General features: G+C 44.2%; 1 protein-coding gene across 3 annotated transcripts; it reads left to right on the forward strand.

Moving 5' to 3' along the window:
* The first annotated feature begins 5,120 nt into the window (after positions 1 to 5,120).
* LOC117056848 (acyl-coenzyme A synthetase ACSM3, mitochondrial-like) lies at positions 5,121 to 21,564 on the forward strand. Of its 3 annotated transcripts, none has more exons than XM_033167528.1 (14): positions 5,137 to 5,254; positions 6,067 to 6,276; positions 9,217 to 9,427; positions 9,527 to 9,737; positions 11,547 to 11,690; positions 14,155 to 14,311; positions 14,422 to 14,501; positions 15,825 to 15,948; positions 16,693 to 16,773; positions 16,932 to 17,033; positions 18,823 to 18,950; positions 20,330 to 20,429; positions 20,684 to 20,803; positions 21,097 to 21,564. In XM_033167528.1, the coding sequence occupies exons 2-14, from the start codon at positions 6,091 to 6,093 to the stop codon at positions 21,181 to 21,183; spliced, it is 1,731 nt and encodes a 576-aa protein (XP_033023419.1). In that variant the 5' UTR covers positions 5,137 to 5,254; positions 6,067 to 6,090; the 3' UTR covers positions 21,184 to 21,564. The 3 variants fall into 3 exon arrangements, with proteins under 3 accessions (XP_033023420.1, XP_033023419.1, XP_033023418.1); XM_033167527.1 differs by having other exon boundaries at positions 5,137 to 5,240; XM_033167529.1 differs by lacking the exons at positions 20,330 to 20,429; positions 21,097 to 21,564 and having other exon boundaries at positions 5,121 to 5,240; positions 20,684 to 20,772.
* The last annotated feature ends 2,043 nt before the right edge of the window (positions 21,565 to 23,607 follow it).

The following is a 23,607-nucleotide window of genomic DNA, read 5'->3' on the forward strand; positions in this document are numbered from 1 at the left end:
AAAAGGACCGGTTGTCACAACAATATCACAGATGGATAGATGTAGATGCTCCATTTGTCTTGGTGGCTCTTGGGTTGCCATCATTGTACAAATTTCTAGTGTCTCTCATGGCTATAAAATAGGAATTTACAGCCTACGGGATATTAATTGGTCCTTCGTGGTCACTTAAATTTCTTTGCTGTATTATAAATTAATGGTTAATTACTGAAATGTTAGAGCTGTAAATGGTGTTATGTATTGTGGTTATTGTATTGCTGCTTTTGGGGTGTTACTCTTTTGTAAACTGCTTTGGATACAAGTTTGCAGAAAATGCAGTATAGAAATAACGTAATGATTATATAATTTCATTATTATTTTATCATTATGAGCTGAAGAATTTCACCTCTCCTGACAGTATATATCAGTATTGTCTTGACATATCTTAGGGAAGTAGCAAGAACTATATAATGCCAATCTGAATAAATATGGAAAGTTGGTTTACACAAAATAGTGTCTAATGAGCAAAATGGCTTAGTAGCTTACACTGCCATTGCAGAAAAATAAAAGAGCAACTTACACAATATGTTCAATCTATATATTTTAAATGCTGCTGTATACGTATATATACGCGTATGGTTTTTGTTGTGCAAATTTTAATGTATTATTTTTGTATTATTGATTTAGTAAGTTGGTCTGTGACCGTAAAAATAAATTCATTCATTCATTCATTCATTCATTCAATATGTTCAAACCTGCATTGCAAGGACCATAAACATAAATTACAGGTGATGAACCTTTGGCCTTTCAGATGCTACTCGACTCCAATCCAATCAGCCCCACCCTTGAGTTTCTTTACCAATATTTCAGGAATTTTCACCACTGTAACTAAGCCAAATTTTACTGCCTATTTTTTATGACTGGTGTATGGAAAAGCACATGAACCTGACCTTTAAAGAATTTATAAGTAAACTAATTTTAACTTGCTAAATATGTGATCTTTTTCTATGCTATGGGAAGAGGGGAACTTTGGATGAAATGTAAAGGTAAAGGGACCCCTGACCATTAGGTCCAGCCGTGGATGACTCTGGGGTTGTGGCACTTATCTCACTTTACTGGCCGAGGGAGCCGGCATACAGCTTCCGGGTCATGTGGCCAGCATGACTAAGCCGCTTCTGGCAAAACCAGACCAGCACACAGAAACGCCGTTTACCTTCCCACCGGAGCGGTACCTATTTATCTACTTGCACTTTGACGTGCTTTCAAACTGCTAGGTGGGCAGGAGCTGGGACCGAGCAATGGGAGCTCACCCCGTCGTGGGGATTCGAACCACCGACCTTCTGATCGGCAAGTCCTAGGCTCAGTGATTTAGACCACAGCGCCACCTGCTGTGGTCTAAACAAATGTAAAAGGTAAAGGGACCCCTGGCCATTAGGTCCAGTCGTGTCCGCCTCTGGGGTTGCGGCACTCATCTCGCGTTACTGGCCGAGGGAGCCGGCATAAGAGCTTCTGGGTCATGTGGCCAGCATGAGAAAGCCGCTTCTGGTGAACCAGAGCAGCACATGGAAATGCCGTTTACCTTCCCGCCTATTTATCTACTTGAACTTTGACGTGCTTTCGAACTGCTAGGTGGGCAGTTTTGTAAGAAGTTTTTTTTAGGAGGGCGTATTTTAAAGGTCTAACAGCCTATATTTCCACACTTGGTTTGCTGCATATTATGTGATTTTAAATCTCTGCTGGAGTTCTCTCACTAAAGAGTACTTGGCCAAAGCCTGGATCTTGGCATCCAGGAATTAAATTTTTATACCACCACCCCCCCCATCCCTTGCCACAACACTTTTTGGTCTAACTGGAATCGTGTCATCATAAAATTGTTTTGAAGTTAAGCTCTTGTGTTCCTGAGCTCAAAGACTTTAAGATCTGCAACTGGATGACCAGGTAGTTGAGTCAACCCAGTTGGATACTTCACCCACATATCTGAGGAAGTAGATGCTGGCTTATGAAGGCATATGTCTTATTTTCTTTTTTAAAATAAACACAGTCTTTAATGTGCCACAGACCCTTTTGTTCCCCTGCCCCTGATACCACAGACTAACACAGCTACCTCTCATTTATTTATTTATTTATTTATTTATTTTTAACATGCAATTTTGACAAACAGAAACAATGACAAAACTGCTTTAAAGAATGGGTGAGAGATATGGGGGTTTTTTTAAAAAAAAAATTATTGAACAATTTTTAAACAAAACATATAACAACAACAAAAACAATTAAAACAAACTACATAAAAAAGAAAAAATACAAAAAACTACAAAAATCACATTATCTTTAACAACCTGTATTTTTCTCACATCTTAATCCTCCTGTCTCCTCCTTCTGTGTCCCTTGCAAATATCTTAAGTAACTTCCCATTTAAACTAATTCTATCCTTCTTCTAACAACAACATTTCTCTTATCATCTCTTATCTCTTACTCAATGCTATATCAATACATCAGTTTGAGAGATGGGTTTTGACAGCAAATGCAAGAATATTCAGCTGGCTAGTTTGAGCCAAGATAAGACAGCCTTAAGCCTGGTCTTAAACTGGAAGGTTGTCTTTTAACAATCATGGATATTCTAGGGTCTGGAGTTGTTGTAACACTCCTGCAGAACACTCCTTTGAATTGCGTTCACTCCACCATTCTCACCATGGATAGATTGGTATTAGATAGTGGAAAGCCCATTTTGATGTTTCCACTGGTGAAAGTACAATTACAGCATCCTGTGATGGAGATCTGAATGCAGAGCCAGATGGAATCTCCACTACTTCTTCCCCTCTCTCTTTTTTTTAAAAAAAAACCATTGGTTTTTTTTTAATTATTTCCTTTCAATGTAACAAGGAACCAAAAAAAAAAAACCAAGGAATAAATAAATCAGCAATAAATAATATAGTGGTACCTCGGTTTACAGTTGAGGCTCCAGTACTTTGGCCACCTCATGAGAAGAGAAGACTCCCTGGAAAAGACCCTGATGTTGGGAAAGATGGAGGGCACAAGGAGAAGGGGACGACAGAGGATGAGATGGTTGGACAGTGTTCTCACAGCTACCAACATGAGTCTGACCAAACTGCGGGAGGCAGTGGAGGATAGGCGTGCCTGGCGTGCTCCGGTCCATGTGGTCACAAAGAGTCGGACATGACTGAACGACTGAACAACAACAAGCTCGGTTTACGAACTTAATCTGTTCCAGAAGTCCGTTCTTAAACCAAAATTGTTCTTAAACCGAGATGTGCGTTCCCTAATGAGGCCTCCCGCCGACGGTGCCCTTTCACCAATCAGATTCCGTTCTTAGACCGAGGTAAAGTTCTCAAACCGGGACACTACTTCCGGTTTTGTGGAGTTCGTAAACCGAATCGTTCGTAAACAGGACTGTTCTTAAACCAAGGTACCACTGTAAAATAAAATAAAATAAATTCATCATTCACAGAGTGGGTTATATACAGGGACACAGGTGGCGCTGTGGGTTAAACCACAGAGCCTAGGGCTTGCTGATCAGAAGGTCGGCAGTTCGAATCCCCACAATGGGGTTGAGCTCCCGTTGCTCGGTCCCTGCTCCTGCCAACCTAGCAGTTCGAAAGCACGTCAAAGTAGATAAATAGGTACCACTGCGGCAGGAAGGTAAACGGCGTTTCCGTGCAGGGGCAGAGCAAGGGGGCGGGGGGGCATGCCGCCCTGGGTAGCGCCCTGGGGGGGTGACACTCAGGGTGGGGCCCCGCCCCCCATGATCAGCACCACCAGCCAGAGGCGGAAAAAACTGCTGAAATGGGGCATTCCCCCTTTCGGCGGCTTTTTTCGCTGCTGGGCTCCCGGCCTGAGCGGAGCCGGGGCATGGAGAGGGGCGGGCCAGCGAGGAGGCTTTCCCCCTTTCAGTGGCTTTTTTCGCCGCTGGTTGGCGGAGCCGGAACATGGACAGGGGCGGGCCAGCCTCCTCACTGGCCCACCCCTCTCCATGCCCTGGCTCCTCCAGCCAGTGAGCTCTGAGTGGAGCCGGGCGGGCCAAGGCGGGCCAGCGAGGAGGGGCGTCACACCAGCCACAAGCGTGATGTCCCTCCTCGCTGGCCCGGGCGGAGGCGTTGCTCCATGTGCATGCATCATGATGTCATGTGCACGGAGCGATGCCCTGCCCCGGGGGTGCCGCTTGCCTTGCTGCTCCCGGCAGCCCGCTCCTCGCTATACCCCTACTCTGGTTCGCCAGAAGTGGCTTAGTCATGCTGGCCACATGACCCAGAACCTGTAGGCCGGCTCCCTCGGCCAGTAACACGAGATGAGCGCTGCAACCCCAGAGTCGTCCGCAACAGGACCAAATGGTCAGGGGTCCCTTTACCTTTAACTTTTATGCACAAAACAGGCATGTATATGGATGTGGTATACAGAATAATTTAAGTGACTGAAACTAAATAAAATAATGGGCCTACACAACAAGAAGAGGTACAAAATATTTAGGACTGAGGTGACAAGAAAGGCAAGTGGTATCTCAGAGGATATTTAGTACATCCAGGTTGTATGATGTAAGTCAAGAACCACATATTTTCAGATTTTTCAGATTCTATCAGTCCTCTGAGAAGCCTGTTTCACTGGGTCAAGTTTTTCTTGTAATACCAAATTCTAGACTTCTCCCTCCAGAGAGAACATAGAATTATGTTTCCAGTGATGAGCTATTTCCATCTTAGTAGCCAAAGGAAGAAATAAAATCAAGTCTTTGGCGGTTAAATCATTCGTGTTATTCAGGAAGATAGAGCACAAACCAAACCAGGGTCAAGACAAAGGATCTGTCAAATAATAGCGGAGATTTGTTGGAAAACTTCACCCAAGAAGACTGCACTTCTCAACAGGTCCAAAGGTAGGCAAAGATAACCATTCCATTGCACCCCCTCCAGCAACTGGGTGTGAGGTCGGCATTCATCTTAGACAGATATTTTGTTAAAGCAAAATAAAGCCTAACCTATCCTCTTGCTGACCAGTCTCTCTCATCCATTAATTTATTTTAACACAAATATTTTAACATAAATTAATGGACTAAGGGGGGCTTGGGATATAAGTGACAATCTAGTAGAATATTAACACCAGATTGCAGAAAAAAATTGTAGAAAAGGGTTGCCCAATGTCACTGAGTGGAGTAAAAGTTAATGTTTATGTTCTTAAAGCTTAAACATTTTCAGCTAAATCTGACACTCTTAAACTCTGGTGACTCTCCTTTTGCAGTTCTTCCCAGAGTGTAGGATGTGGTAAGTATGTACAGGTATGTATATTTTATTATATTTCTTGTTCCAGTCTGAAAAAAAACTTAAGAAATTTCATTTTCACAAACTCAGATGGCAGTAAATGGGGTTTCTGAATTTCAGACCTATAGGTATGCATCTAACAATGAAACAATCTAATCTGACATAAATATATAGGTCCCAGTGCCCAACTAAAGTGTCACAAAAGAAGTCCGACTGAAATGAGCTATGACTAATATTTTCTTCCAGGTATTTTTTTTTTAAAGAACAACTTTAGACACAACCATTTGGATCCGAGCAAACTCAGCTTGTGCATTTAAACCTGATTTGGTTATCTTGCTCAAGAGACCAGACCCTGCCCACTGGACCTTTTGCTATAAGGAAACAGAGCAGGAAAATGCACTGGGAAGTGTAGCGTAACAATTGCTTGGTGCAACATTATATAACAAATCACAAATATTCAGTAAGCAGTTGACATTATCTACCCTCTGCCGCCCACAAACGCAAAATGTAGTTGATGCCCGTGAACAGCTAACTTTGGTGCATTCCAGTCTTCCACTTGCACACTTTATAGACAGGGTCCATTGCAGGTTGTACATTACACAAAGTTAGCCTCCTATTTTCAGCATGAGACTGAAGAAACTAATACTCTGAGCTGTTAATTTCCGCCCTGAAGAAACATCCTGGATCTGGAGTGAAGTTGCATTCCCATTGCATCGTCCCAGTTGCATCGCTTAGTTTCATATACTAAGACATCAGTGTTTGTTTTGTTTTCTGTTCTTGAGCAGAATTTGGAATGTTCTTTTTTTTATCCTTTTGGTTTTCCATAAAGGCAAGATCATTCACGGCAACTGCAATGAAGCATCTCTCCAGACTTTTAAAATCTCTGAGTGCCTCCAAATTGCCCTATAGAATTAAAAGCCAACCTTGCAGTGGATCTCCAGATTTGGATTTCTCCGACTATGAAGCTCTCTACAAGAATGTGCCCGAGCATTTCAATTTTGCAAGCGATGTGCTGGATAAATGGAGCCAAAAGGAGAAGGTATGAAACTCTGTCTGTCATGACTTCTTCCTAATATTACCAGCCAGCCATTCTTTGCTGTTTATAGTCAACCGTCATTGCAACAAAAACAATTAATCCAGGTGGAAGTTAGCATCAATTTTCCGATTCGCAAATCTTCTAAACTTAAAATTGTAAAATTCCCTGAATCTTTTAAATTAAAATGCCCCTTTGGCAATCAGCACTGTTGTTTTTTTAAAATACCCGGTAGCTTTCTTACTGCTGCCACATAAAACATTACTCTATAGGTAACAAATGAAACTATCTAATAATATTATGTCATCCCATAGACAGAAATGCATTAACCTTAGAATGGACTTGAGCAACTGATCAAATCTCTCCCTCATGTTAGTTCCTTAATCAGGGTTACCCTCTGAAAGATACTCGGAGTCCAGTGTGACTTTCATGCTCTTTATTCAGCTCATAGTAGTGAGGAATGTAGTTCCCCCAAAACGTTTGCTTTATATACACTATTTACACAATGGGCCCCACGTGATTGGCTAATTCCGGGATACTCCTGTATGCCAATCAGAGTGTGGATTCACTTCCACCTGGAGCTGGATTGGGTGGCTCCTGCAGACCAATCAGACTGCTGCAATCTCAATCCTATTGTTCTGGGACCAATCAGACTGCTGCAATCTCAATCCTATTGTTCTGGGACCAATCAGACTGCTGCAATCTCAATCCTATTGTTCTGGGACCAGTCAGACTGCTGCAATCTCAATCCTATTGTTCTAGGACCAATCAGACTGCTGCAGTTTGGATCCTATTCAACTCAGTACATAACACCCTCCTTTGAACTGCAGTATTTCTTAGGACACAGTTGATAGTGCTATTAACTTAATTATAGCATAATTAATACACCTGGGCAATACATCGGTTTAATGTGGCATTCATGCCACTATCAAGGAAGTGAAAATAGGCGTTGGAGCAGGATGCTGATTCAGTTCGAATTTAAAGGCAAACTTGCATAATTTGCATTTCCTGAAACTAGGTTCAAACCAAATGCAGCCATTCTTTAAAATTTGCAGTTTTCCAAATTTTGCAATGTGGTCCTCCGGCCAAATAATTTCTACACATATGCATATACTAGTTTAAAGTTAATAGATTATATTTTGGTGAAAATAACATGTAAATATGCATTATATATGAGGGGAAATTGCTTTGCGAAAATGTTTATATCAGGAGAAATTTGCACTAACCGGTGAATCTTCATGAGGATTAAAAAATTTAAAAACGGCAAACTGATGGGGAAATGTGGAATTTTGCCAAGCCTATCCACGTGGTTCAGAATTGGATCCCTCCCACTGTACTCAACAAGACTTTCTTCAAAACAAGTTTGGATTGGAATGCGACATCAGAATAAAAGTCCATTTCATGTTCATTGTTGTATTTTATCTATAGTTTGGTAAATGTTATGCCGACATATTTTGTATGTTTGATCAGTATTTATCAGTATTTACTTGTGAATGGCTTATATTCTTTTCTGTAAACAGCTTAGAGGCATCGTGTTGGACAAACAGTAGATAGATTTTTGGGTAAGGGCTTCTACTCTGCATGCAGAAGGTCCCAGGTTCATTACTGAGCATCTGTCAGGCTTCAGGGAATTGGCTTCCACAAAGGAAAAGGAGTCTTCCTACCAGTTTGTTGTTGTTGTTGTTGTTGTTGTTGTTGTTGTTGTTGTTGTTGTCATTTAGTCATGTCCGACTCTTCGTGACCCCATGGACCAGAGCACGCCAGGCACTCCTGTCTTCCACTGCCTCCCGCAGTTTGGTCAAACTCATGTTGGTAGCTTTGAGAACACTGTCCAGCCATCTCGTCCTCTGTCGTCCCCTTCTCCTTGTGCCCTCCATCTTTCCCAGCATCAGGGTCTTTTCTAGGGATTCTTCTCTTCTCATGAGGTGGCCAAAGTACTGGAGCCTCAACTTCAGGATCTGTCCTTCTAGTGAGTACTCAGGGCTGATTTCTTTGAGAATGGATAGGTTTGCTCTTCTTGAGGCAGCAAACCTATTCATTCTTAAGGAAATCAGCCCTGAGTGCTCACTGGAAGGACAGATCCTGAAGCTGAGGCTCCAGTATTTTGGCCACCTCATGAGAAGAGAGTCCATGGGACTCTCAAGAGTCTCCTCCAGCACCATAAATCCTACCAGTTACAAACTTTAATAATCACAGTGAAACAAAGAACACAGCTGCTAGAAATGGCAGTGCTCAAAATTAAGGATCACACCCGCTTCCTTCCCTATTAATCTTTGTCACTCCTACATCTTGTAATCTGAGCTTGTACCTTCTGTGCTTTCTGTTCTGACATTTTCTGAGCTCTTCTTGACCTTGGGCTGAGCGGAGGAGTGCTGTCCAGAGACTGTGAATCTGTTAACCCTCTCTCTTCCAGTGTTTCTTCTGCTAGCTTTTCCCCATCCAGTATTTCCCAGCTTCCGCCTTCTGAACTATGTCCCTCTGCAAACCACTGTTCCAAATTTATACTGTCCTCCTGCTCCTGGGAAGATTCAGAAGCAGGAGGAGGGGGAGAGACGCAGTGGCTTGGGTGCATGCAGGCTCCGTGCTGCTGAAACGGTCCACCTGCTGCCTCCCCCACCCCACCCCAGCTGTTGGGCGGCTGAGTGGGAGGAGGCAGGCAGACTCCGGAGGCCCCACAGTGCACCCTGCCCTCACCCCACCCCTATGGGCAGCACTGCCGCAGGCGCCCCAGCAGCTTCCTCCTCCGCTGCCTCAGTGCAGTCCTCCTCAGCACAGTCCCTGACAGCATCTTCACATAAAGCTGGGAAATACTTCCATTGGAAACCCTGGAGAGCTGCAACCAGTTAGTGTAGAAGATACTGCGCTAGAATAAGTATAAGGCAGCTTCCTGTGTTGTAAGATGAAAAACTGCCCCCCATATACTTTTTCATCTTTTGTACCTGATAGGATGGGAAGAGACCTTCCACTCCCGCCCTTTGGTGGGTAAGTGGGAAAGGCGAGGAGGTGCGGTGGAGCTTTGAGGAGCTGGCATTCTTATCCAGGAAAGCAGCCAACGTCCTCTCCAAAGCTTGCAATTTGCAGAAGGGAGACCGAATCATTATCCTCCTCCCGAGGGTGCCTGAGTGGTGGCTGGTCAGTGTGGGCTGCATCAGAGCAGGTCAGTCAGGTTCCCTCTGTGCTAGGAACCAACAGAAAGATCCATTTTCACTGTGTCTTCCTCTCCTTTCCTTTTAATCACACTTCGTTTTGCTCCTAGGTGTCACCTTCATCCCAGCCACAACCCTGTTGACTGCTAAAGACATTGTGTACCGGCTGCAAAAGTCTCAGGCCAAATGCATAGTTACAAATGAGGCCTTGGCTCCATTGATCGACTCTCTTGCATCTGATTGCCAGTTACTGAAAACTCGGATGTTGGTCTCCAAAGGCACCAGCAGAGAAGGATGGCTGAACTTCCATGACCTGCTGAAGTGAGTATCTCTGCTGCCTTGTTAAGCAAGTCAGGGATAAGTCAAAGAGTGAGATACAGAAAAACCTGCAATCTTCTAGACAGGAGATAAAGGAGATAAGTAACTGTACAGCCTTTAGAAGACATCTGAAGGCAGCCCTGTATAGGAAAGTGTTTTGTTTAATGTTTTATTGTGTTTTTATATACAGTCGTACCTTGGAAATCAAACAGAATCCATTCCGTAAGTCCATTTGACTTCCAAAACGTTTGGAAACCAAAGTGCGGCTTCTGATTGGCTGCAGGAAGTTCCTGCAGCCAATCAGAAGCCATGGAAGCCCCATCAGACGTTCGGCTTCCAAAAATAGTTTGCAAACTGAAACAGTCACTTCTGGGTTTGCGGAATTCAGGAGCCAAAATGTTCGAGAACTAAGCTTTCAACATTTGCACTTCTCTGAAAATTGTGATGCAATTGTCCCACCAAATACTGTGTACAGAGATGCATACAGCGTGTGCATAAATATGCACATATTAGTGAAAATTACAGCCACAAACCATTGTGTGAGGAAACATCAGTTGCAAAAATGGGCTGAACAGGCAAAGGCGTGTGCAAAAAAAAATATGTATTTTGAGAGAAAATGTCCACTAAAACCTTGGAAGAGTTTTCATGAAGGCTTTTTTTAAAAATCGCAAACTGACGCAGAACGTAAGACTGGAAGAATGAGAAACTGATGTAGATCATAATGGAGTCTTATGGACGAGGGCTCTATACTGCAACATTTTGCTGCAGGTCCCACATATTCATTTTGTCATTTGTAGTCTAGTCACGCACACCAGAAGCCAAATCCCCATGCTACTCAATTAGTATAAAAATGCCTCTCATAAATGAATAAAAACAAAATTGATAAACAAGTTCAGGACAAAGGAAAGCATTACGTAACAGAACTACTTATTGGATGCTACCAGATGTTGTGGGAGATGTTCCCTCTATTTCTACTGTTCAGAGCATAGCTGTCAACTTTTCCCTTTTCTTGCGAGGAATCCTATTCGGAATAAGGGAATTTCCCTTTAAAAAAAGGGAAAAGTTGACAGCTATGGTTCAGAGATGAGTGTTGATCTTTACGTAGACAAAACAGCACTATCCATGCACAAGTGGGATGCTTCTGTAACTGAACCATTTGGTAACAGACACATCCATATCCTAAAAGAAGCTGAAAGAATTTCACAATTTGAGCTTACAAGATCATAAACCATTTTGACTACACCTAGTCCACTTTAGGGACACAGGTGGTTCTGTGGTCTAAACCACTGAGCCTAGGGCTTGCTGATCAGAAGGTCGGTGGTTCAAATCCCCATGATGGGGTGAGCTCCCATTGCTCGGTCCCAGCTCCTGCCCATCTAGCAGTTCAAGTGCAAGTAGATAAACAGGTACCGCTCCGGCAGGAAGGTAAATGGTGTTTCCGTACGCTCCTCTGGTTCTCCAGAAGCGGCTTAGTCATGCTGGCCACATGACCCGGAAGCTGTCTGTGGACAAATGCCAGCTCCCTCAGACTATAGAGCGAGATGAGCGCCGCAACCCCAGAGTCGTCCACGACTGGACCTAACAGTCAGGGGCCTGTGCATTTCCGTGCGCTGCTCTGGTTTGCCAGAAGTGGCTTTGTCATGCTGGCCACATGACCTGGAAGCTGTCCGTGGACAAATGCCAGCTCCCTCGGACTATAGAGCGAGATGAGCGCCACAACCCCAGAGTCGTCCGCGACTGGACCTAACAGTCAGGGGTACCTTTACCTTTACCTTTAGTCCACTTTTACATACCCGCTTCTCTACTTTAAAGAGCTGCAGGTGCTGATCACCAGCCTGTTAAAACAAGGAGTGAAGATCCAGCTATCATCTACTTCACCAGTGGAACCACGGGTTATCCCAAAATGGTGGAACATTCCTGCAGCAGTTTGGGGATTGGACTAGCAAGTACCGGAAGGTATCTCCTATCCCTTTCTAAATCTTCAGGTGCAGGAAACACAACAGAGAGTCCTATGTGAGGTTTTAAGAGTGACAATTGCACGGAGAGGCGGAGACCCCCTCCCCAACCCAATACCAGCTCCTGCATGGAATAAAGACACACAACACTGTGTTATGGGGTTAAAATTGGCCACAACTTTATTTAAGATTCAGATGTAGGGAAACCTTGGCTTAGGCCTTGGGCATTTATCCCTCCCAGTCCCCAGCCGGGGATCTGGGGAACATCAGGGTTATCCAGATTGAGTGGGGATTGGACTGGCTCTGGGGAACATGTGTTCAAGCACAGAGCCCGGCCCCCAATTTGCCACAACACGGGGAAAACCAATGACAGCCTCTCAATGTATGGCCAATGACTCCCCTCAGAACAACCCCTTTAATGGAGAACCCTGGGTTTGCCGCCGCGGGGGGGGGGGTGTCATGGGTCACACACACACACACACACACACACACACACCATCTTAGGGAAGAAAGACTAAAGGATTCCACCCAAGGCCTGAAACCGCCAAAGTTGTGACCTTTTGCTACACGGAAGGCAAAACCTGCCAATGCAGGGAAATTCCTTTCCAGACCTTCAACAGCGACCATGACGTAGCAGCACCAGCATGTTAACCTGCAAAAGAAAGCTTAACCGAGGGTGGGTGCGGTGGGAGAAGCTCTGGAGCCGACTGTGACCCCCCAGATAAGTTCCACCCTCTATTGTGTGGGTGGGGAAGTCCCACCCCCCTACCTGGCCAACTCCCCTGGCAACGCCTCCCCCACCGGGATTGGTTGACTGTCCAAGGTTGGGAGGGAACCTCCAGGTATCCAGCCTGGGGGGGGGGCGATGCCAGACAATACTGCTAGGAGCCATGTAGTATCAAGGGGTGCTGCGCGCGTCCACGCAAAGTACGCCCCCCATTTGTTGTGGGGAGCAGTTATTTTATTGTGGCAGAAGTCATCTGATGCAATGACTGTGGCCTCCCCAAAAAGCTTAAACCACAATAAAGTGGCAATCCTCGGACACCCAAAGAAGGGCAGCTGGATACAGCTGGGCTGGCTCGCTGGTGTTATTACGCAAATCTATGGTGTGAGCACACTTGGGGTGCTGTGTACATTTCTGGCCACCTCACCTCTAAAAGGGTATTGTGGAACTGGAACATTTTCAGAACGTTAAGAGGAGCCTTCTAGAACAGCCCAGTGTGTCCGGTCTGATGCCCATGAGAAGCCTGCAAGCAGGATCTGAGTGCAATAGTGCTTTCCCTAATTGTACTTCCTAGCAACTGGTATTCAGAGGCATACTACCTAAAACATAGAGATAGGACAGAGCAGTCTTTAGACAAGCCTTACCCTCTGTAAAGATATCTAATCCTTTTTTAACAGCAATTAAGGTTGGCGAACATCTCACCAAACACTGCCAACACAGCTAATCACAGTTTCAGGGAGGTTGTTTAAATCTGAGATATCGCCCAACCTTGATCAGCTTAAAGTCATCCCCCCCAAACCCCACATTCCAGCAGTTGCTGTTCTTTAAGTCTTAAAATCAAAAGATTTGACCACATATGACTTTGTGTTACATCTCGTGTGGCCCTCAGACATTGGCTGTTTAATTGAATGTAATTCTAGGGCACCTATCATAGAATCATAGAATTGTAGAGTTGGCAGGCACCTCAAGAGTCATCCTGTCCAATTTCCTGCAATGCAGGAATGTCGATTAAGCATCCATGGTAGATGGCTATCCAACCTCTGCTTGAAAACCTCCAATGAAGGAGGGTCCACAACTTCCTGAGGGAGTCTGTTGAACAGCTCTTTCCGCCACGAAGTTCTTCCTGACGTTTAGTCAGAATCTCATTTCTTGTGACTTGTAGCCATTGGTTTGGGTCCTACCCTCCAGAGAAGGAGAAAACAAGCTTGCTCCATCTTCCATGTGACAACCCTTTAGATGTTTGAAGATGGCTAGCATATCGCCTCTCAGTCTCCTCTTTTTCAGGTTAAACATACCCAACTCCCACAACTGTTCCTCATAGGGCTTGGTTTCCAGACCCTTGATCATCTTGGTTGTCCTCCTCTGTACACGTTCCAGCTTGTCAACATCCTTAAATTGTGGTGCCCAGAATTGGACACAGTATTCCAGGTGTAGTCTGACCAAGGCAGAATAGAACAGCACTATTCCTTCCCTTGATCTGAACACTATTCTTCTGTTGATGCAGCCAAGAATAGCATTAGCTGCTCTTCTTCTTCTTCTTCTTCTTCTTCTTCTTCTTCTTCTTCTTCTTCTTCTTCTTCTTCTTCTTCTTTTCTTCTTTTTTCTTTTTCTGCTGCTGCATTACGCTGTTGACTCACGTTAAGCTTATGGTCTGCTAGGACCCCTAGACCCTTTTCACATACAGCTGACAAACCAAGTGTTCCCCACCTTATATTACACTTGTTTGCCTCCTTATTAACAGGAACTGGATGGACCTGAAACCTTCAGATTTGATGTGGGGTTTCTCCGACACAGGCTGGATCAAATTTGTCTTCAGCAATTTGTACCCTACATGGATGCTAGGAGCGTGTGTCTTTCAGCATGGCATGCTGCAGTTCGAGCCAACAACCGTTCTCAATGTAAGGCTAACATTGCCTTATTCGAAAGGCAGGAAGCATGTCAAATATAAGATGTGTGAGACCTCCTGAATCACATGATGCATTTGGAGTGTGTGTGCTTTCCCCCCTAGACTCTTTCCAAGTATCCAGTGACGATCTTCTGTGGCACCCCAACTATTTTCCGTATGCTTCTGCAGCACGACGTTAGCAGGTACAACTGCCTTGCACAAGTACTGGCTGTGGTTTCTAGAACTCTACCCTAGAGTAACTTGATTCCTGTTTAAACAAAATAAAACATTAAAAAAAATCCTTCCAGTAGCACCTTAGAGACCAAGTAAGTTTGTTTAGCTCACTTCAAAGTCACTCTGCCTGGCTTGAGTCCAGTGATGGCTGGTCCCTGTTGGAACTGATTGGGCAAAAGACAGGGAGGCCAACAGTAGGTGGAGCCAAAGACCCAATAATAGAGAAAAAACTCCCCTAAAGCAGGGGTGGCCAACTCCCAAGAGACTGCGATCTACTCACAGAGTTCAAAACTGGCAGTGATCATAATGGACTATATGGAGCTTGCTGAACTAACCGGGAAACTCTGAGACCAGAGGGACGACGCGGTGGAGAAAGACTGGAAGAAATTTAAAATATATTTAAAGAATTATGCTAAGATTAGTATTTAAAATAAGCAGGAAGAATAGACAGGCAGCAGATATAGAAGTTAGATAAGATGTAGTAATAGATGAAGTATTGTTAAGGTTATTAAATAAGAGAAGATGATTAGTGTATTAATATGAGAATATAAAAAGTTAAAGAAATTACTAAAGATGATTTCTTAGGAAAGCAGACGGAGAGGACATGAGGAAGTCAATTTACAATGTTAAAAAAGAAGGTTAGATAGATTTAAATACGTGTCTTTATTAATTTTTTGTTTTGTATTTTGTTGTAATGGTTGTTTACATTGTTCATGTTTTGTTAAAAAATCAATAAAAAATTTGGGGGGAACTGGCAGTGATCTACCCCTTTTTGGGGTTCAGGTCAAAGTTATTGAGCTTATTTTAGGAAGGAGGAAAAGGAGGAAGGCCCATTTTGTGGGGTCTGGGTCAAAGTTGTTGAGTTTTTTCAGGGAGGAGGTAAAATGTTGAGCATTTTTTAAAGGGGAGTCACAGTTGTTCAGCTTCTTTGGGAGGAGCCACTGATCTACCAGTGATCTACCGGTAGATCACGATCTACCTGTTGGACATGCCTGCCCTACTGGTTCTAAGTAAGAACTCTATGGGAGATAGCTGAGGGCAGACTTTGATGGGGCACTGCACAATTTGCCCGAATAGACCACCCTCTGCTGGCTGACTCTTTCGTTGTCCTTCCCCTTTACAATTTTACCTCTATATCTATAAAATTCTCAGAGTGTGGATCCAGCTGAGGCCAAATTGGTACCACTCATTATTTGCTTTTCCATGTGTTCTGGATAAAAGCCAGATCTCGTAGAATTAAAACAGTTGTCTCTTTTTAGAAAGACTAAATGCTTCTTCATATCCTTGTTCAGATACCAGTTCAAGAGTCTGAGACGATGCCTGAGTGGTGGGGAGCCAACCAACCTTGAAGTGATTGAGCAGTGGAAAGCTCATACAGGAATAGTAATCCGTGAAGGCTACGGGCAGACAGAGACAGTATGTTTGCATTCAGACACAAATAAATATGCCAATGAGCAGCAGAAGCCTATCAAATCCGTATGCATTCTCCCCCCCCCAAACTCCCCAACTTTGATATGCCCCTCAGTCCATATTGATCATACATAATCCTTATGCAGCACATTCATGATCTGTCTGCACAGGTAGAAATGGGGGGAAATGGAGCCCAGGCTCAATGTGATGCCAAGAAATTCTGATTGGGTGGGGTGAGGGAATAGAATGGAATACCCTGTAAAAGAATGTGGCTGTTGTTTTTTGGAATCCTTTGCAAGAAGAAGAGTTTGGATTTGATATCCCGCTTTATCACTACCCAAAGGAGTCTCGAAGCGGCTAACATTCTCCTCTCCCTTCCTCCCCCCACAACAAACACTCTGTGAGGTGAGTGGGGCTGAGAGACTTCAGAGAAGTGTGACTAGCCCAAGGTCACCCAGCAGCTGCATGTGGAGGAGCGGGGACGCGAACCCGGTTCACCAGATTACAAGTCTACTGCTCTTAACCACTACACCACACTGGCTCACTCGTGAAGAAGACTTCACGATGCATTTTTTTTTGCAGGTCCAGCTTGTATGGATCCTTCCCCAAATCGGTAAACAGGCAGATGGTTAAAGTCAACTAAAATTTATCCAATTCACTAAAATCCTTAGTCACACACACACACACACACACAGAGAGAGAGAGAGAGAGAGAGAGAGAGATGATTCACATCTACCATTTCCCCCCCAGACCATACTTTGCTCAGCCCCGAAGGATATGAAAGTCAAGCCTGGGTTTATTGGACCATCATCTCATCCCTTTGATGTCCAGGTAGGCATCAGGGCAGCCATAATGGTCAGCCTGGTTGTAACAGCCCATGTTGTATGATTTAATATAACGATACCATATTCTAGTAAAACTTAACACTCAGCTAAAACGACAAAATGGAAAAGCTTGCGTAACCCACCCTTGGTTTTCTTTCTTTCTAGATAATAGATGAACACTGCAATCGCCTGCCTCCTGGGGGAGAAGGAGACATTGCTGTTAAAATCAAACCCCAAAGGCCCTTGGGTCTCTTCTCTCGCTACTTGGTAAGGAGCATAGGTGCCAACTCCCTGGGGCCCTGGGTGCCTGAGCACCCACCAAATTCCCCATGAAGGGGCTGGGCACCCACAAATTTCAGTGCCAGGGCCATGCAGACTGCATGGCACCAACAGCCCCGGGCACCCATGGTCACGGGGCCAAGCTGGCACTTCTGGTAAAGCGGGACCCTTTCAAATGACTGGGCATTATTCAAGGAATATATGATCATGAGTGTTTCCTCAGCAGACACTAGGAGGGCAAAGACTTCACCAAGACCTACTGGCTTCATTTTTCTGCATTCTTGCTTAATGCGCTGAGTTGTTTTTATATTTTTATCCATTTATGTTCATTCATTTAAGGTCCCCGGGCAGGTGGCAAAAATAAAATATACAATTATAAGATACTTGTGACCAAAAAGCAAAAAAAGTAAAAACCATTCCCTATATCAAAACAATTCAAAAATGTAAAAGCAATCAATTTCACTTCTAGAAACATTTTTTTAAAAAAAGTTCCAGTACAGATGTCAATCGAGGTAAGAAATATATCCTTTTAAAGGACTGTTGAAAGAAGAAGGTCTTTCAATGCTTATGGATGCTGCCTTCCTGGAAAGATGTTTTTGGATGAAAGTGTAATTTATGGATTATTAAAAGTAAGTAAGTAAAAGTTTTAAAGGGGTGTTCACCAAATTCATGGAGGATATAATTATTACTATTTGTTGCTTTCCACAATAAAATGACTCAAATTGCAAAGCCATAATATGACCATCAGTTGATGGAAGCAGCAATGGGAGGGTGTACTGGCACCAAAAGAATGGAGACAAAAGATAACATAGCAGTGTTGAGTACATTCATAATGAGAAAATGAATGTTCATAGGGAAAAGATGGGAAGTCTAACAATAGAGATTAATATTTCTGTGTGGTTTTTTCTTTCTTTTATTTTCTTCTTCCCTTTTTTCCCCCTTCCCCTTTCTTCTTTTATTTTATTTTATTATTTTATTATTCTACCCCTTTTTTCTCTCTCTTCTTTTCTCCCTTCCCTCCCCCTCTTTTTTGTCTCCTCCCCTCTTTCCTCTCCCTTTCCCACACCCTTTTCTCCTCTCCCCTCTTTCCCTGTTTTTTTCCTTTCCTTTTTTCCCCCTCCCCTTTTTCCCTTTCCCCCCCCCTTTATTTTCCATTTAGCATTGTATTGTTAAAGGATATAAAAGAATATTATGTGGAGTTTCATATTTTCATGCTTTTCATTATTAGTAGTATTTTTGTTATTATTGTGTGCAAGAGGAAGTAAGAAAAAAGAGTCAACGGAAGAGAAATTACATATGGGAGAGGATGTACATTTTATTAATTTATACAGTGGAACTTAACTTGCAAAATAAGTACAAATGAAAAGTATGTACAAAATGTTTGAGATAATGGCGGATGTAAGAAATCGAAATACAATAAAATATTTATTTCAAAAAAAAGAGAGAGAGAGAGAATGATACTGACAAATGTATGAATGTTGTGGAGACGGGAGAGACTGAGACATCATTAAGCCCCAGCTTGAGGATCCCGCTTTCTTGCATACATCTTTGACATCTCCGGCAAACCAAATGTGAAAGCCAGCTCCTCACCCACCCACCCACCCAAAAGCCCAACACACAAACACATTGAATTTGTTGTGGTAGGAGAACATTCTGTCTGCGTTGCTAGATCTGCGACAGGCCCTTCACAAGGGCAGGACACCCCATGATGTTGACGGAATCGAGAGATGAATGTTTCCCTCTTTGGCTTTAGTGATCTCTGCTGCATTGTTCTTAGGATGACCCTGAGAAAACAGCCTCAACAGAACGTGGAGACTTCTACATCACTGGGGACCGAGGGATCATGGATGAAGATGGCTACATCCGGTTTATGGCAAGAGCTGATGATGTCATCTTATCTGCTGGGTAAGCCTATTTCATGGGCACTTGGAAGGACTATTTATTTGCAGGAGAGGTAGGAGGGGCATTTTTCAATCTGAGGGCCACATTTCTTCCTGGTGACCTTCCAGAGGCCACATGCCACAGAGGTGGGTAGGGCTAGAGGCAAAAGAAGGTGGAGCAACAAATGTACATTTTACCTAAAGCACGTACTTTCTGCACGTACTTTCAAACATCCTTCTTTAGCTTCCATCCAGGAAAGCAAGAGGCATTATCTGTGTTCAAAGTCACATTCTGGCAAGGCAAAAGCACTGAAGGAGGATGCAAATCAGGGCTGGCAAGGAGTGTGGCCTGGGGAGAGTCCTGACCTGAGGGCCAAATGGAGAGGCCTGCAGGGCTGTGTCTGGGTCCTGGGCCTGAGGCTCCCCACTCCCAATTTACATCATGCATACAGGTCACCCTATGCACACCAGTCTCTGGGCAACTCTCAAACATGAAACAGTAAAATACCATGTTAAAAAATGGTTGGCAGAGATCAAACTGGTTTCACAACACAGCTAAAAAAAATACACCACCACATGTGAACAGTGACATACCTGTCAACTGCCCCGGAAAAACAATGTTTTAAAAGATTATAAATATAAAACTGTCAGGAGAAATGGTGGAGACCGCCTCCCCAGCCTGACCCTTCCAGAGAAGAAGAAGACAGTTCAGAATTACAACAGGGGTTTGAGGGAGGTCACAGCTCAGAGGTAGATGAGAGGGAAAGCTGGGAAATAATGGGAGAGGAGGAGCAGCCAGAGCCAGAGCAACAGCTGGCTGACATGTTGTCACTAGAAAGCACCAGACCCACCATCTCCCAGAACCCGGTGAGCCTTAAAAGTAGGAAAGCAAAGAGCTCAAAGACAGGGCACCCATAGAGGAGGTGGGAGAGAAGGGGGATGGAGATTCACTGAGACAATGCCATTACCCAAGAGGCTGTCTTCCAAAGCCTCTCTCTGTAAATACTGGATAAAAAGTGGGTGGTAAGAAACTTTTCCTTGTCTTTGTATGTTCCTGGGCAACCAGCTGTGGGAGTTGCTGGCAGCCACCTGACAAAAACCAATTCCGAACAACATACTTCAAATCAATTCAAATTCAGAGCAGAGACAGAGTTTAGAAGGCTTGTGGAAAGAGGAACATCTTTAGCAGGCACCCGAAAAGGACTTTTCTCCAAACCAAGACATCCCAAGTGTTATAACCTTTCCTACTAGAGGAGTTGCTCCAATACCTCAATTGTTTTTGTTGCCCTTCTCCAATTCTGCGGTAACTTTTTTGGGGTGAAGCGTCCAGAAAAGAATTTAACTTGCGACTCTCGGTATGCAAACCATGAGTCCTCATATTGAGCTATGGCCCCTCCCTGTTAGGTATCGCATCGGGCCCTATGAAGTGGAACATGCCTTAATGGAACACCCAGCAGTGGCAGAATCGGCTGTTGTCAGCAGTCCGGATCCCGTCAGGGGAGAGGTAACATGAAATTGACCACCATCCACAGCCAGCACCTGGACAGCAGACTGAGCAGGCAGACATGTCACTTGGTCACAATTTCCCATTCCCCAGTCCCCTTATGATGAGATGCACTGTATTCCTACTCAAACTATGGCTGTTATTCCCAAATTTGCATGAATATATATCCATTCACATATATCCATTTTTATGCAAAATCTTGTAGGTTGCGAAAGCGTTGATTGTGGCCTTTCTTCTATTTTTGGGGGTGGTAGGTTGTGAAAGCCTTTATCATCCTGTCGCCTGCCTACGAGTCACGAGAGAAAGACCAATTAATTTGTGAGCTGCAGGACCATGTCAAGAAGACAACAGCTCCCTACAAGTACCCCAGAAAGGTAAGAAGAGGGTTTGAAGTTCCTGGGCATCAGTCTTGAGGCTGGATTTAACAACAGGCAATCACAGCTTATGTATGTACTGTATGAAGAAGTACCTCTTATTATCTGTCCTGAATCTTCAGACATTCGGCTTCAATGGATCACTCTGAGTCTAAGCCATTTAAACACTTCTCTCTCTCTCTCTCTCTCTCTCTCTCTCTCTCTCTCTCTCTCTCTCTCTCTCTCTCCCTCTCCCTCTCCCTCTCCCTCTCCCTCTCCCTCTCCCTCTCCCTCTCCTTGATCTTTCAAAACAGATAGAGTTTGTCCAAGACCTGCCCAAGACAATTTCTGGAAAAATCCAAAGGAAAGAGCTGAGGAAGAAGGAGTGGGAGAAAGCCTAACAGGACTCTGAAACCAGCATGAAAGGACTGATTTTTATTTGTCTCAATAGTCTCAGAGGACTGATGAGTAGGTAGATAGAAGATGTAAACTGTTTGCCACCAGGGACAAATTAGACATCACCAATCACCTATCAGCATACGGTAACATTAAGGGGTTTCTGACTATGCATGAAGCCTGGTGTCAGTGCTTTCCAACTCTCTTCAAGGTTGGATGGCTGCAATGCACTCTGTGTGGGGTTTCCCTTGCACCTGACCCAGAAACTGCAGTTAGCCCAGAATTCTGCAGCCTGGCTGCTGACAGGAGTAAAACTCCATCTGCATATGACACCTCTGCTCAGAAATCCGCTCTGGCTGCTCAGTGGTTACTGGGACAAGTTCAAAGGTGTACCGGTATATTAAGCCCAGAACAGTTTGGAACCAGTTCATTTGTGAGATCACCTTACCCCAGACATGACCACACAAATTCCCCCTATCTTTCTTATCTTTCCTATCACCTCCTTTAAGTAAAGATTCCATGTGTTTGCACTCCTGCATGCACAACATGTGCCAGTGGTGAACTTGGGGCTTTAAAATTTCAGCTGCGCTCTGTGCAATGCCAAAATTTGGCACTCCCCATGCCTTCCGTTGTGCATCAATGTTTCAGTGCCCTCTCGACTCAGCACCCAATGCGGGCGAACCAGTCATGCTCCCCTAAATCCGCCTCTTCATGTGCCCAATTTCTGTGCTGTGATTCCTTGCTGAATATATTTTAATAATGGGCAGTGGAACCCAATCATCTATTTCTTAATCTGTTCAAGGTTACAATTGCAAAAAGCAAAATAAAAAAGAGCTCTGTTCATTGTCAGGTTGTGCTGAACGTTATTTTTAACCATACATCACCTGAAGCAAAAGGATGTGTGCAACCTTAGTGTGCAACCTTAGTGTGCTCATTTGGTTGTTTATATCTTAAGCATTCAGTGAAACACAGGGCAAAGTAGTTGACCCCTCTCTAAATAACTTTGCTACCCATGCCTTCAAGAAGACCCTGGTTCTCTTTCATTGCCACAAAGCCGAGCTCACAAACACATCTGATCAGACGCAGCCTGGGAGAACAGCAACCGGTCTTATGGCCAAGCTGCCAATTATCTTCCAGCAAAGACCTCAATGGAGTGATTACCTGGCAAACAAACAGCAGTTCCCAGAAGGAACGGTGCCAAGTGCCGCCCCGCTGGTGGAGCTATAATACCCCAGCACTTTGGGGGATAATGCTGTGTTTCTACAATGACTAAGCTTTTAATTGATGCTGGTGAGGGAGACGAGGTCAGCTTTCTTCCATCTCATAAAGGCAACTCACATTAATAGCGGGTAGGAAGGACACCCCTGTTGGATGCAGAGGGCATCTCCATGCCCTTTCACGCTTCATGCTTGCTAAACAAAATGAGAGCAGTGAGCAGAAGACAAGATAGGAGCCGACTCCCAAGGAAAGCATTTGTCACTGGTAATGAGTTCTCCAGGGGACGAGGCTCTGCTTGTTTGGCACAGATACCACCTTAGCAACACAAACAACAGAAACATATTGCCCTGCTTATGGACTTCCCCATAGACACCTGGTTATCCACCATAGGAAGCAAGATGCTGGACTAGATAGAGACTGGATAGAATCATAGAGTTGGAAGAGACCACAAGGGCCATCCAGTCCAACCCCCTGCCAAGCAGGAAACACCATCAAAGCATTCCTGACAGATGGCTGTCAAGCCTCTGCTTAAAGACCTCCAAAGAAGGAGACTCCACCACACTCCTTGGTAGCAAATTCCACTGCCGAACAGCTCTCACTGTCAGGAAGTTCTTCCGAATGTTTAGGTGGAATCTTCTTTCTTGTAGTTTGAATCCATTGCTCTGTGTCCACTTCTCTGGAGCAGCAGAAAACAACCTTTCACCCTCCTCTATATGACATCCTTTTATATATTTGAACATGGCTATCATATCACCCCTTAACCTTCTCTTCTCCAGGCTAAACATACCCAGCTCCCTAAGCTGTTCCTCATAAGGCATTGTTTCCAGGCCTTTGACCATTTTGGTTGCCCTCTTCTGGACACCTTCCAGCTTGTCAGTATCCTTCTTGAACTGTGGTGCCCAGAACTGGACACAGTATTCCAGGTGAGGTCTGACCAGAGCAGAATATAGTGGTACTATTACTTCCCTTGATCTAGACGCTATACTCCTATTGATGCAGCCCAGAATTGCATTGGCTTTTTTAGCTGCTGCATCACACTGTTGACTCATGTCAAGTTTGTGGTCTACCAAGACTCCTAGATCCTTTTCACATGTACTGCTCTCAAGTCTGGTGTCACCCATCCTGTATTTATGCCTTTCATTTTTTTGCCCAAGTGTAGTACTTTATATTTCTCCTTGTGGGGGACCATTGATCCTCCAGATGTTGTTGAA

Source organism: Lacerta agilis, chromosome 13 (genome assembly GCF_009819535.1).
Source record: "Lacerta agilis isolate rLacAgi1 chromosome 13, rLacAgi1.pri, whole genome shotgun sequence".
Lineage (NCBI taxonomy): Eukaryota > Metazoa > Chordata > Lepidosauria > Squamata > Lacertidae > Lacerta > Lacerta agilis.

Bases quoted from the DNA above. Each gene is read 5' to 3' on its own strand.
- LOC117056848 (XM_033167528.1), top strand. From the start codon at position 6,091: ATGAAGCATCTCTCCAGACTTTTAAAATCTCTGAGTGCCTCCAAATTG. The intron at 11,691-14,154 runs GTATCTCCTATC...CCTTATTAACAG, and splicing joins GGACTAGCAAGTACCGGAAG to GAACTGGATGGACCTGAAAC. The intron at 14,502-15,824 runs GTACAACTGCCT...ATCCTTGTTCAG, and splicing joins CTGCAGCACGACGTTAGCAG to ATACCAGTTCAAGAGTCTGA.